Consider the following 12,770-nt stretch of genomic DNA (forward strand, 5'->3'; position numbering starts at 1 on the left):
CCAACTCACCTGCTCCCGGATGTCTCCCTTCGAGTAGACCGGGGCCCGCGAGCACGGGCTCGTCTCATAAGGCCGTCCCTTCTTGCGGCCCATATTTTCATCTTCGGAGTCGTAGCTTCGTGCGGCTAAATGTACTTTCGACTGAAATGGAGGGACGGATGAGAAAGTTAGTGATAGGGCCGCGGCGTTCCAAAATCGGCGATCGACGCGGAAAACTCGGTCCCTTACCTGTGACGATGTGTCGATGTTCCCTAGCGAGGCCGCGTGGTGAAGGCCTGCAATGGTGCGAAAGAAAAACATGGCCGCATCATTAGAATAGAGGGTGACAGAGCGATGCAATGAAATGCGCAATCAAACGGTGACAACGGACACTTCGGTGGTTGGCCGATGGTTGCTTTGTGAAATCAGTGCCGTGGCATTGGGCGCACCTACATTACATCTCCCACAGAGTCGGACTCGCAGCAGGCGTTGGTGAACCGAACCGAAGGTGATTTCGTATCCCTTCGTATCCGAATCCCCGATGCGGGCTTACTAGAGAACGACACGGCACACAGCATAGAATCTCAGCATATTGCGGACGGGCCATTAGGGATGTTCGAAGCCGTAGCGAAAATAATACACGAGGTCTTACGACATCTGCAGCCCAATTGGGCCATTTGTTTCGTACTATAAATACATGTTTTTGTCCTCTCCACACGCCACCAGGTTTGCATGTTTTGCTGCCGCACCTCGCACACACACACTCGCTAGGTTGACGGGATTTCCGGAGGCTTCATCCCAACGTCGTTCGGATTCACCCGGTAATCCCCGTACAGTGAGATAATGGCGAACGGAACACGGCGCAGGTGAGAAGGCTCTGTTTGTGTGTGTGTACGATACGAACGACAGCATAAGATCTAGGGGCCCCACGATGTCGTACGCTGCGACGTGAACGGCGATTGGCGATGTTTTTATTTATTGCAAAGTGGCACTAAAAGCGAACGCACTCTTCCATATTTTATCGAACACAAGTGCGTGAGGTGCGTGAGGGACAAAAGGGACGGAAGTCGGTGAGCGTCTGCGACATCTAATGTCTGCGAGCGTCGCACGGAGTGCGCTGCGAAATCCAATAACGGCCGTGTAACGGAACGAGTCCGCTTTAAGCCCGTACAGCCTGCTACGATGTGCCACTTCAAGCATCTTGACGATAATTTTCTGTTTGTTTCCCCTCCCGGGGTGGGGAAGAAGGCGGGTCAAACAAAGGTCAACAGAGAGCCAGAGCCAGATCGGCGCGCCTTGTCGTTCAACTCCGGATAATGTCCGTGAAGTTTACCCGTGAAAAGGGCCCGGGAAACCGGCACGTACCGCTCGTAATCGGGAGCGCCCCCCGGGGGGCCAGCACGGGACGCATTACGTATGGAGAAGGGCCAATTTTCTCCATCGCTCATCACCTTGTCGGTTGCGCGCGTGCAAACGTGGAGTAGACGCCAAGCCAAGCCGAGCCACCAGCAGCCGGATCGGGAACCGATTGGAATGTGGTATTGAGATGGCAGGGAAAAAGAAAGTCGGGGCCCCAGGAGGAAACCGAACGGAAAAAAGCGCACCGCGACCGGAAGGTGCGTGGCCGGAAAATGCGATTATTCTCCTAATCGCTCTCCTACGCACGGCTTTACGGGGATGTTCCGTGCGATTACACCACGACCCGCTGGAGTTGACTGCAACCCGGAAACCTGGCTCCGTCTGAGACCGAAGCTGGACGCGAAGGTGGTGCTGGAAGGACCCCCTCTCCGATGGGTGTTATTAGCAAAGTTTGGCGATCAATAGTAATCGACTGACGCGGCCTAAGTCTCACTCTGCGGATTGGCGCACTCTTCATCTATGCTTGAGGTGGCGTTTAATTATTTACCCGTAAGTTGACCCACGAAGGTGATAATTATTTTCTGAACCGATAATATTGGTTAGTGGGTTAATTTTCCAACCCACAACGTAGCTGTGTAGATGGCTCAGTAACGAGCAATTAAACTCTTGGGCCACCAACATACTAATTCCTGGGGAATAGAAAAGTTCCCATTCCCGTTTCAACCACCGTCAACCTAGACCAGCAGGAAGTATAATTCAATTTACGGACACCGGCGGATATTGGTTCCCGATTCCGATCACTCAACTCCCTTATCGCTACCACTCAAGGACGACAATGGAGTCGGTTGTAGAGGGAAAAACGAAAACCGGTGGAAATTCCATTCCCATCGGGACAGAAAAACATCGCTGGCCGGATGTCGCTGGTCAAGAAGGACCCGCGACGTGGAAGTACTTTGCGGGTTGCGGGTTTCCTTTCTTTTCCATTTTCTTCCATCCATTTTTCATCGCCGCCAGCATTTTCCAGCAGCCTGATCAAAGTGTTTTTCTTTTTGTTATAGAAATCGCACTGATTCGCGCCATTCACTCGGCTCTCGGTAATGGAAAGAAAACTTCCTCCGGTGCTCCTGGAACGGTACGGCGTATTCCTGCAGAGCCAATACTCTTCACACGCGCGTGTAAGATGCTGTCGGTGGTAATGAAAAATCGATACGCCCGCCACAATGGTGTGTGCTTCGCGTGCCACGGTGGTAAACTTTCTTCATCAACCGCCGGTAGCGGTAATCCTTTCTTGCTGCCATTCGTTGCAGCCCTACCGGATTCGCAGAACGCTTTAAGCGAACCGGAGGGGGCCGCGACTCGGACGGAGCCCGATGAACAGATGAAAGGAGCTCCGATACTCGACACTAACGTACCTCTCGAGCCGCCGAGCGCCGGAAGTGCAAACTACTTTGACGATACTTTCATCAAGTCCGGGCCCGTCCGTCCGTCCGGGTGCCCCGGAAAGCGATCGATCATTCGCAAAAATGGAAAAGAGGATGGCAGCATTTGTAAGACTTCCCCGGTGGGAGATTGAGAAATAGTTTCCGGATTAGCATTCTTCGGTGGCACCGATTACGTTGGCGGGTTCTGCCAAGGAGCTTGCCTCTCCTGGCTGAGGGCCACTTTAGGGGGCTCACCTCGCGCGCCGGGCTACCGGAAGACGCTTAATTGTGAACCGGTTTACGAAAGTTGATTTGGCGAACGATCGGTTGAAGGTAGCTTCCGGTCACCGTACGACCCGGGCCCAGCTTGCCGTCGGTCCATCGCTGAGAAGGATTTCCTCATCTCCGCGCGACGTGGCGTGGCAGACGCAAAACTTCATTGAACTATGATCCTGGAAGAACCTGCGCCAGCCCTGCGTCTCGGCTACGTGTCGGATGTTGTGTAGGCTCACCAACGGTGCCCTTGAAAACGCCGGCCGAAGACGCCGGCAACACTTACAGTTTCTGCGATGCTCGTCCTTTCGTGCGCTTGGTCCCGATTAAGCTCGGAGTGCATCGAAGCCGGTTCGAAGTGAACAAAGTGGGATTTTCTTGGAAAGTGAAGCCCTCGTCGATGCCACAAAGTTAGACAAAATTCCGTACAATTTACGCCGCTTTTATGTTGCAAATCCGTTCTCGGGAAAGTCCGTGTTGCATGAGCGCACCCCAAGGCGTATCCCGGGGCGGTGAATGGATTCAAAATTGAATCCATAATTTACGCCGGCTCCGAACGGTGCCAGCCGGAACGGAACGCAAATACATGCGCTTGCGAATTATTGCGGTTGTTCGGCCGCATGGTGCACCGTGCCGGAGGCACTTCGCGCCCTTCGTGCAACATGCAATTATCGCAACCGGCTGGCGCTGCATTTGCATGTTAACAGCGTTGTTACTGTGTCGTTACCGGGCCCGGGAACGTGCAAATTTGGCGTCACCATGGGCGCTGAGCGATAATGAACGTGAAGTAATGTCGCTGGAAAGTATATTCGAGCAGCTCGATTTTCTCGCATCCAACATTAGACTTTACGGTGGCCGCGTTATCGGGCATCGGGCTTTGTGATGATTAATTTAGTTTACATGTTCACACAAAGTTGATTAAAAGTTGATGATCTATTGGCGCACAAGCGAGTGTTTAACAGTGCATCGATTCCAGAGAGCGAAAAAAAGGCTTTCGGCCCAGAGTTCGCAAAAGTTTAATTGAATGCTGCACTAGCGCGCGAATCACGCGCCACGAATCGGTGGCTCTATTTGTGCTTCTCATCTGGGCAGGTTAATTTACGGCTAAAGTAAAGCAAACCAAGCCCAATCGCACGCCCAAGGCCGATCGGAAACGACCCTGCCCCCGTGGATTGCAAACAACGTGCCCGCCAGAAGGTGGCGGCTCGCGCCATTCGCGCCAACATAACTCCGGTCCTTTCCATCCCACCGGTGCCATCATTACAGGCGTGCTGCTCCGGAGCTGCGCCTGATCCGGAAATTGAAGCCCCGCATAGGAGGGAGGCGGCGCTTGGGTTGAGGCACGTGATGCCGAAACTCAAACATGCGCCGCATGGCCGGTAGGTGGGCGACTTCCTGAAGCGACGCATTTCGCGAACCGAGTCGGTGTGACATGACAGGTGCACCGGAAGCAGGCAGGCGGGAGCGGCTCTCGTTGTGTGTCGTACGTGTGTTTGTGGCCAAATCCGGGCCAAATAACGCCTCCCGGGGAGGCCACCAGCAACAGCACCGTAATATGCTGGTGCATTGCCACACATCTAATAAAATCGGTGGCCGTGTGGCTCCGATGACGGCGGTGCCAGTTATTGCATCGCTTTCGGAAGCATCCTAACGTAGCCCCCCCGGGGATCCCGAATGGTACTGAGTGGCACCCGAAATTGGACTCCACTGGCTGGATGTAGAAGCTTTATTAAATGTTGGAAAATGATGATTCTTCATCATTTTACTTGCGTCCGTGTTGTGGGGCAGCATATGAAAATGGTCAACAATGCAGGGATTGCTGATTTATGGAAGCATTTATTGCGGCAGGAACCCTGGTTTTCGGTTCAGACGTTGGATGGTTCCTTTTGCATTTCCTAATCAACTAAGCGGCAGAATTTAATCAAACTTAACAGCAACCATATCGGGATCTTTTTTCAGAGCTGCTTGTTCCGACCAACTCACATCAGTTCACACGCCACTTACTGAACGCCACCCAACGGGGATTTCCATTCCCCGGCTTGGCAGTAATCCTGTGGTGAACGAAACCTGATGGAGAGTAAATTGAATTTTAAAAACTATTGATTTGCTTCCGACAAGTAATGGGCAGGATTTTGGCTCCCCAAAACCCGTCCCGGACCTCGGTGCCGATCTGTTTCAAGGTTTAACCATCCGGGTGCAACCGTAAATCCGGCACCGAACTCAGTTGGGAGACAGTTAGGAAACTCGGTCTCTCTTTCTGTGGTCCTTTTTGCTCCAAGCTGGTCGGGTTCGGTGTGCCGGTTGTGTGCGGTAGAAAACATTTTATGTTTCTTACCGCCCCGGCCTGAAGTAGCGAAACCTGCCGGTGGTGGCCTCCCGGGCAATGGTTGCAATATGTTACCTTCGCTTATTCGTTTGCAGATTCGGAATACCCCGGCAGTGGCAAAGGATTCAAGGATTGTGCCGTACGTCGGAGCATAACATCTGCAGCCGCGCCCGAACACAAATCGGACCGGCGAGAAGGCAAACGAACCGTAGCACCGTTCTTGGGCGCGTTCTGAATCGTAAAAGTACATTGTGATTGAAAATGCAACATCTCTTCTCGTTATGGCGCAGCAGGAAACGCAACCCAGGGTTTATCCTTTTTTTTGTAACTGGAAATTGAATCGGTTTTCAAGCGCCCTCCATACACTTTACGGGTACGAATAGTTAAAAACGTTTGCAACAGTCATTCTTCGTTCACTTCGACGAGAAAACTAACTCCGTCGGATTTACTTACCCCCCGGCCGGTACCTTTAGTGCCTTTTCGTAACAAGTGGTCGCTCTCACTCGAACGATTCCCATTCCCATTTCATGTCATCCGTCAAGCGGTCCTTGAATGTTGTTGCAGTCATTCATTGCGCTCGATTTAGTCCACTCCGGACCGGCTGAGCCGTCGTTATCGAAATTCTCGTTTTCATGACCAGCCATAAATTATGGCCGACGGTCTTGACCGACTGCACCACATTTGCAGTCGTCGCCCTAACGCACACACCACAGAATCCACAGATCAAACACAAAGTGTGCCAGCCAGGATCTGGAAAGCTGTGGCCGTGCCGAGTCAGCGAAAGGTTGGCACCGTTTTCGCCGTTCTTTGTCTCGACCGTCGAACACTTTATGGCTGTAACGAAGTGCTTATTAGCTTGGCCTGCAGTCCGTATGACGCGCTGCGCTCGGGACGAGAGCGAGCTCGGGAAAGCGATTGCCAAGAAGTGCTTTCAATGCAAGTCATCCCCTAGTGGCTGGTGCTTCTCCGTTGGCTCCGTGACCCAGTCTGGCGGTAATCATATTTGAATTGCAATCCAAGAGTCTTCCAAGTGAAAGATGATGAACTGTGAGAGAGGATGTCTGACTGCCACACGCGTCACGAGTCGGGACGTCGGGCGTCACACTTTTGACTTCTACAAACGGAATGAATGTTTCGGAAAAGAAATGCGAAGCCCGTGGAGGGTGATTGCATTTTGCTGAAGTAGCCACTTGTGCTAATGACTCTCTGTTAGTGTTGCAGCTTCCAAGAAGCTGGTGCACAAATACTCAAATATTCTTGTTTTCGGAAGCTTTTGCTCGGGGGCTAGAATATAGATTAGTTCACTACGGAGCGTCTACAGTCGGAAAGGTACACATCAGAATGGTTTCGATGTCTAACATTTCATTGGGGCAACCATTTTACAGATGTGTTGCTTGAAATTACCACAAAGTTGCAAGGTTTCCACACTCGAGAAGCACAACAAACACTACGCAGATACTCTGTAGCTACGTAAGTTTCGTCCTCGATCTAGTCCCGCCAGCATGGAGCATGGCACCGGGGAATAAACAGTTGCGTCCTTTGTTGCGGTTCCGACCGCTGCAGCCAGTGAGCGTGAACATAAAATGCATCTGGTGCTGTGGTGAAGTTTGCCACGGTGAAGGATCTTTGTAAAACAATAACGAACGAACCACAACATGTGCGGCGAGGATATTGGATATTTGTTTCGTGTTTCAGAAATGTACAAAATGGTTGACGAGAATGTGTTGATGTGGACGAAAGGAACTGAAGCTTGTTGTGTTTCGTAAAGAGGACTTACCAACCTTGCAAGATGACTGACAGTATCGGAAAGGAGATGATGAAATTGAATTAAATAGCTCTTTAAGATGCATACGTAATCGGGACTTCAAAACTTTCCGTCTCCTCGTCGGTTGTCATCGATTAATGTTCTCGAATCGTTTTAATTGGTTCTTAAGGTAAGGCCCCGCAATCAACCACAAGCCCCCGGAGACATCAATAATGCAGCGCCCGTGGGTCACGCTTGCAGATTTGCCGTACCGTGTCGCGTTGGCGGCAAAATACCCATCAAGTCCTGATCGTCGTCTTGGTGGAGGCGCCTGGTGGCCCATCGGCTGCAACGGAGCATGACCGTCGCGCGCCTTCCACGCTGCCCAACGCGTTCGGGGAACTGAAAAACGGGCAACGGGAATACACGGGGCGTCGGGAAGTGTCGTTGAACGTCTGCGAACCACGCTTTCGGTGGAAACACGTAAATAGCCTCGTGTTGGCTCCCCATGGGGTAGCCAAGTTTACGTCTCGTTTCCTGCGCGACCCTCGACTGCCAGCTACCAGCCACCGCCCGACGTCGGCGTATGATGGCCGCCACCGGCCACCGCCACCCGTGCCGCCACGCTGCCTGTTGGCCTGCGCTATTGAGCGTAATCCTTTAATGTTTGCTTTCGGTCCTTTGGCATGCAATATTTAAGCAGACACCGTGTTGAGTGAAAAGATGCTCCAGAGACGACGACGAGATTGTTTGCCTTTGCAAAGGAAGCGAAATGAAGCAAATTTTCACATGGGATGTTTTCATCCGAGAGTTTTCTTTTTTTTTGGGTTGCCACCTGAAAGCGGAAACCCTTCCATGTGGCCACTCTCTCTCGCTCTTTTCTAATTCTCTCTTTCTCTCTCCACTAGCCAGCTGGAGCCGGGTCCGCATATTAATTCTTGTGAGATTAACACAAAAGATAGAAGAGTGGCACACTCGAGAAGGGGCCGGGCCCGGAGCCGATTGTTTGACGATATGCTCACTGAGCCGTTGCCGGATAGGTTCAGCGTATTGTAACGTTTTCTGCATATTAATGATTATCTGCGAGAGTACGAGACACGTTCCGACGGACGCCGTCCCCCGTGATCCGGGGACCGAGATTCCCGGAGACTATCGTTACGATAAATGGCGGAAGGACTTTCGAATTCGTTGCGGAAAGATGCTTGTCGACGAAATTGCCACCACCAAACCCGCACCGTGATGGGTTTTAAAGCTTTTAATCTGCCGTGAACCTGCCGTGATCACAGGCGTACCGGAGGGACGACACGACGACAAAAGCTGTTTCCGTATTCAGAACCCCGAGTCTGGTGAAAATTTGACACAATCTCGTCCCGTGTCCCGTGTGCTTCTTATCTCTATCTCGCAAGCGAGCGCCAAAGATTAAATTAAACCAAATTAGGCAATAATTACGGCAGAGCGATAACGTCGAGATACTAACTAGAAAGTGTAGCTGTTGCTGCTGCTGCTGCTGTTGCTGTTGCTGATGATTGAGACTAGTTCTTGATCGGTGCTAGAAGAGTTCATCAAAAAACTAAATAGAGCTAATTGAATAGCCCGCCTCGCCTGCCACGGTAGGGTTCTTTCGCTTGTGTCAAGCACATCGAGAGTGCTCGAGTTGAAGCACTCTAAACCGACGAATGGCGAATGGCCAAACGGGATGATTGCACTTAAATAGGCCAATATAGTAGTCATCCGAGAGTCCGGGCAGAGGAAACATAAATTACTTTTCAATTTACCAGTCAGATTCAGACATTCCGGTTAGCTAAATGTCGTTTCAGTAGACGCTTTCGGTTGTGGCAAGTGGGTCAAGATGGTTGCTTTAAAGGTCATTTGCACGTCCTACGTTTATGGGCCCGTTTCGGAGCCGCCATCTTACGGAATCTCGGCAAACCCTGCGCTATCAAATCCTTTAGCCCATTGGATAGACAATTTCACGCTTTTGTTTGGTGTAATTTGGTTGGAAACTGATGGGCTAGATTGGGTTTTAACGAGGAGAAGAAAATAAACCTTTACGATCCATATAGTGGACAACGCGTTTACGTTCAGCCCGCATCGCCTCTGTTCTTCTCCACCGCTTCAATCTGATGGAACACAAATAAAATAACTTAATTCACCACGGACTCTGGGGCTCCCTCGCGGCCCCGGGACGGCTGCTGCAGCCATAACAATTCTCAATCATTGCCAATCAGTACGCTCTGATTGATGGAAAAATTTAATTTATAAAACTATTAAATCCTGGCCGTCGGGGCACAAGGGCAACATCACCCAGGGGTGTATAGTGCGGTGCGGTAATAGAGAAAATATTAAATTACTTTAAAGGCCTCGGCAATCGTTGAGCCCCCGGGCGCCAAGGCCAAATGGTTCGACCGATCAAAGGCAGCTTCTCCGAAGGGGGGGCCGAAGGCGACCTATTTCGGTTCAATATTTTTGATTTTTGCACGCACTGATTGAGCAGATAAGGGAAAACCAATTTCCGTCGTCGGTCGTGAATGAATGGAAAAACCAAAAACGAAATTATATCACAGACACCATTTAAATCGGAAACGTGCCCGGAATTTCGACTCATCGGTGACGTCTGACGCCGTTGGGTCGCTCCCTGCACAATGAAACCTTACTCAAGCCACGTCGTTCGATGGGGTCCCTTGCTTCATTGCTTTAGTGAACCGTTGCGAGACAATTCTGTTGACAGCAATTGCCAGTATGGCTTAGCTTCGTATCAGGAATGTATTCACTTTTTTAAGATACCAAAGGAAAATGTAAAAAAAATTTCATTATTAGAAAATCATACCACGGACGCACGGAACACGAACCAAGCGAAGTGAAACGGAAGCTACCCTCATCAATCGCCAGCCAGGGACCAGAGTTCACCCGAGCGGGTGTCCCTGACAAGGGAGCTTTATTGTCGGTTAATTATTGTTATTACCCAGGCCCCTCGATGGGGGCCCGGTCCGGCTGGCTGGCCGTTGAGAAGCGAGTCGGAGAAGCTCAGTTTCAACGGGTGTTAGGTTTCGGTGATGCGGGATCATCACGAGGCGAGGCGTTACTCGAGGCGAGCGGCAATTAAATGGCCTACCGAGCGCCGGAGCATGTGAGCCAGACGACGCCGTCCTGGTCGTGGTTTCCGCCTAATTTAGTAACTTATAATCCCATCGTCTTCGCCGTGCCGGTGGGTCGAGATTTTTTCCTTGCCCGCCTCAGCGAGCAATCACCGGGGCGTTAATTTGTATGCCAACCACATCCGTGTTTGCCACAGTGCTGGCAAAAAGTGTTTTACGCAAGGTATTCCGCACGGGTCGGGAATTCAGGGAAGAAATTATTCGATCCAGCCAGACCAGGATGCGAACCCAATGATGGTGGCGTCACGCCACTTGAACCCGAGGGGACCGACGATGAAGGCGTATCCCACCGCCGCCGTACTCCCGAATGGAAGGATCCCGGGAATGAACACATCAACCGGGAGGCACTTTATGTAAATTCACAAACTAAATCGCAAACAACCCCCCAGAGAGACGGAGAGAGTGGAAGGATAGCACAAGTTAAAACGTTCTGATAGCATCTTTCAGCGAAGCGAACGAAAATTGATATTTTTATCGCAACTCCCGGGCTCGCCTGGAAATGGCAAAATTATAGTGTTTACCTCCTCCGTGTGCCGCGCGTCGCCAGCAACGGCACACATGATCCGGCAGTCGCTGGAACGGCATCGTTTGGGGGGAGCAAAAAAGGGACATCATGAGACTGCTCGTTAAACTCACTGAAAGCTGGTTTATGATTAATTGAACCCCACCATAAACGTATCTCTTTTTTCGGGATGCTGGCACCAGTGTTGTGTGTGAATAGTTCATTTGAGGCGCCCAGCATCTGATGTGTCATCCCTCGCATGTCTTCGCGACCTTCGGAAAAGTTTACGCCACAAACTTACGGGTTTATTGAATCGGGTTTTAAAATTAACCGCCGTTGTGCAGCGTCACTCGGCGGCGAACGGCGAAGGATCCGCGCTGACCATACGTTTCGGGGTGGAGTTGCCCATAAATCACTACCCATAAATGATGATTAATGAGTTTAGAGGGCGCCCCTGGAAGGCTGGAGATTTAAATAATCTGCTGCTGAAATGGGCGCTACCCGACTCAAGCCTGGTCAAGAAGAAATAATTCACATGAGTTTTATTCCGTGCCCGGTGAAGAGTTAATGTTGCTGCCGGTGTCCATCTCGGCCAGCTTGAAACCATCCACCGGAAACCGGCTGGACCGGATTTGCCATAAAAGAAACTCGTAGCCAGAAAACTAATGTTCAGCCCACCACAAAGCAGGCCGTGCACGTCAAAAACACAGCCAACAAGACAACGGTCGGCCGAACGGGGTCGGCGTTTCTAGTTCTAGTTGGCCACCACCGTGGGGCATCGTCCAAAAATTATCGATCCCAGCCTCGGACCGGGGTTGAAAGCAAGCGGAACATAAGAATTAATAACCCAAAACTCCCACGGAACTGGCGTGAGCGTTTCTTCTTCCCTCTAGATTGCTTCACATTTTCGTGCAAATATTTTACCACACATCCCGGCCCCGGGACGGCACTCGGTGCCGAATAAAAAGGAATGCTTGCTTTGCGCCGAGTGGCTGAGATCAGCCGGAAATACTTTCCGGCTACATCCTGCCCGGGAGAGAATGGTGCGCTCGGTTCTGTGAAAAAACTCAGTGAAGTAGCGTCCCCCGAAATACCGTCCCCTGCCGTTCGTGCGATACAGCCCCGCAGCCACTCCGCAACCACTTCCGGTGGAGTGGTAATGGATTCGAAAATCAGTTCCGCTGGCACCGGGCGCGCTGCACGTGGGAGAACGCTCTCGATTCCGACTCACGACTTTATCCTTATTGATTTCCTCCTTAATTGTCTCTTCCGCACCAATCCGATGGCCGCTGATCGATGATTTTCGGGCGGACGGCGGATTTTCCATATTAATCCCCGACGCGGGGAAAGCGCAACGGAACGGAAAAACGATCATGAACGTGATGAATCTTCATTGGGCAAACGCCTCTTTAGGGGCAGGGGGCAGTATTAGGAATTAATGTTTATGTATTACGCTCCTTCGGTCAAAAAAGGAATGGACCAAGCCGTTGTGTGGTGCTTACAGATTACAGACTCGAGAGCAGAATTTACTGCAAATCGGTTCGACCTCCACCGACCACGACAAAAAGGATCCCGACCTCCGTACGAAAGTGACACACGTCGAACCACGCCGACACCTAGTGGCTAAATTTTGGGGCGAAAACATCGACGACCATTGGTGTCACTTGTTGAGCACCCGAGAGTGGGTTGTCGAAATGATTTAGTGGCATCCTCTCGCCGTTACCGGTCACCGTCCTGGGCCCATTCCAAGCATACCACAGGGCCTACACGGAGTGCACACGAGTCAATCGGCTGAATCAGGCGCACCCTGAATGGCACGTCCAATTACAACCTCCCCGTGAGTGGCTTGTAATCGTAATCAAGAGTCGGACGATGGGTGGAATCTGCTCGGTTGGTGGTGATGCTCACGTTGACACGCTAAAGGCCGATCGATGATGGAGATGGCCTTTTCGGGGGCTCACCAAAGTCGTGACATTATTCGAGAGATCCTTTAATGTGGTCGATTGACGAG

At 51.3% G+C, this 12,770-nt stretch overlaps 1 protein-coding gene across 1 annotated transcript in view; it reads right to left on the reverse strand.

Moving 5' to 3' along the window:
* The window catches only part of LOC128271190 (uncharacterized), a 63,876-nt gene that overhangs the window by 42,827 nt on the left and 8,279 nt on the right, over positions 1-12,770 (reverse strand). Inside the window, exons 2-3 of the mRNA XM_053008632.1 lie at positions 229-275; positions 10-141 (exon numbers count right to left, since the gene is read on the reverse strand). Of these exons, the coding sequence (XP_052864592.1) occupies positions 10-141; positions 229-275 (179 nt within the window). The remainder of the gene's footprint in view (positions 1-9; positions 142-228; positions 276-12,770) is intronic.

Source organism: Anopheles cruzii, chromosome 3, assembly GCF_943734635.1.
Source record: "Anopheles cruzii chromosome 3, idAnoCruzAS_RS32_06, whole genome shotgun sequence".
NCBI lineage: Eukaryota > Metazoa > Arthropoda > Insecta > Diptera > Culicidae > Anopheles > Anopheles cruzii.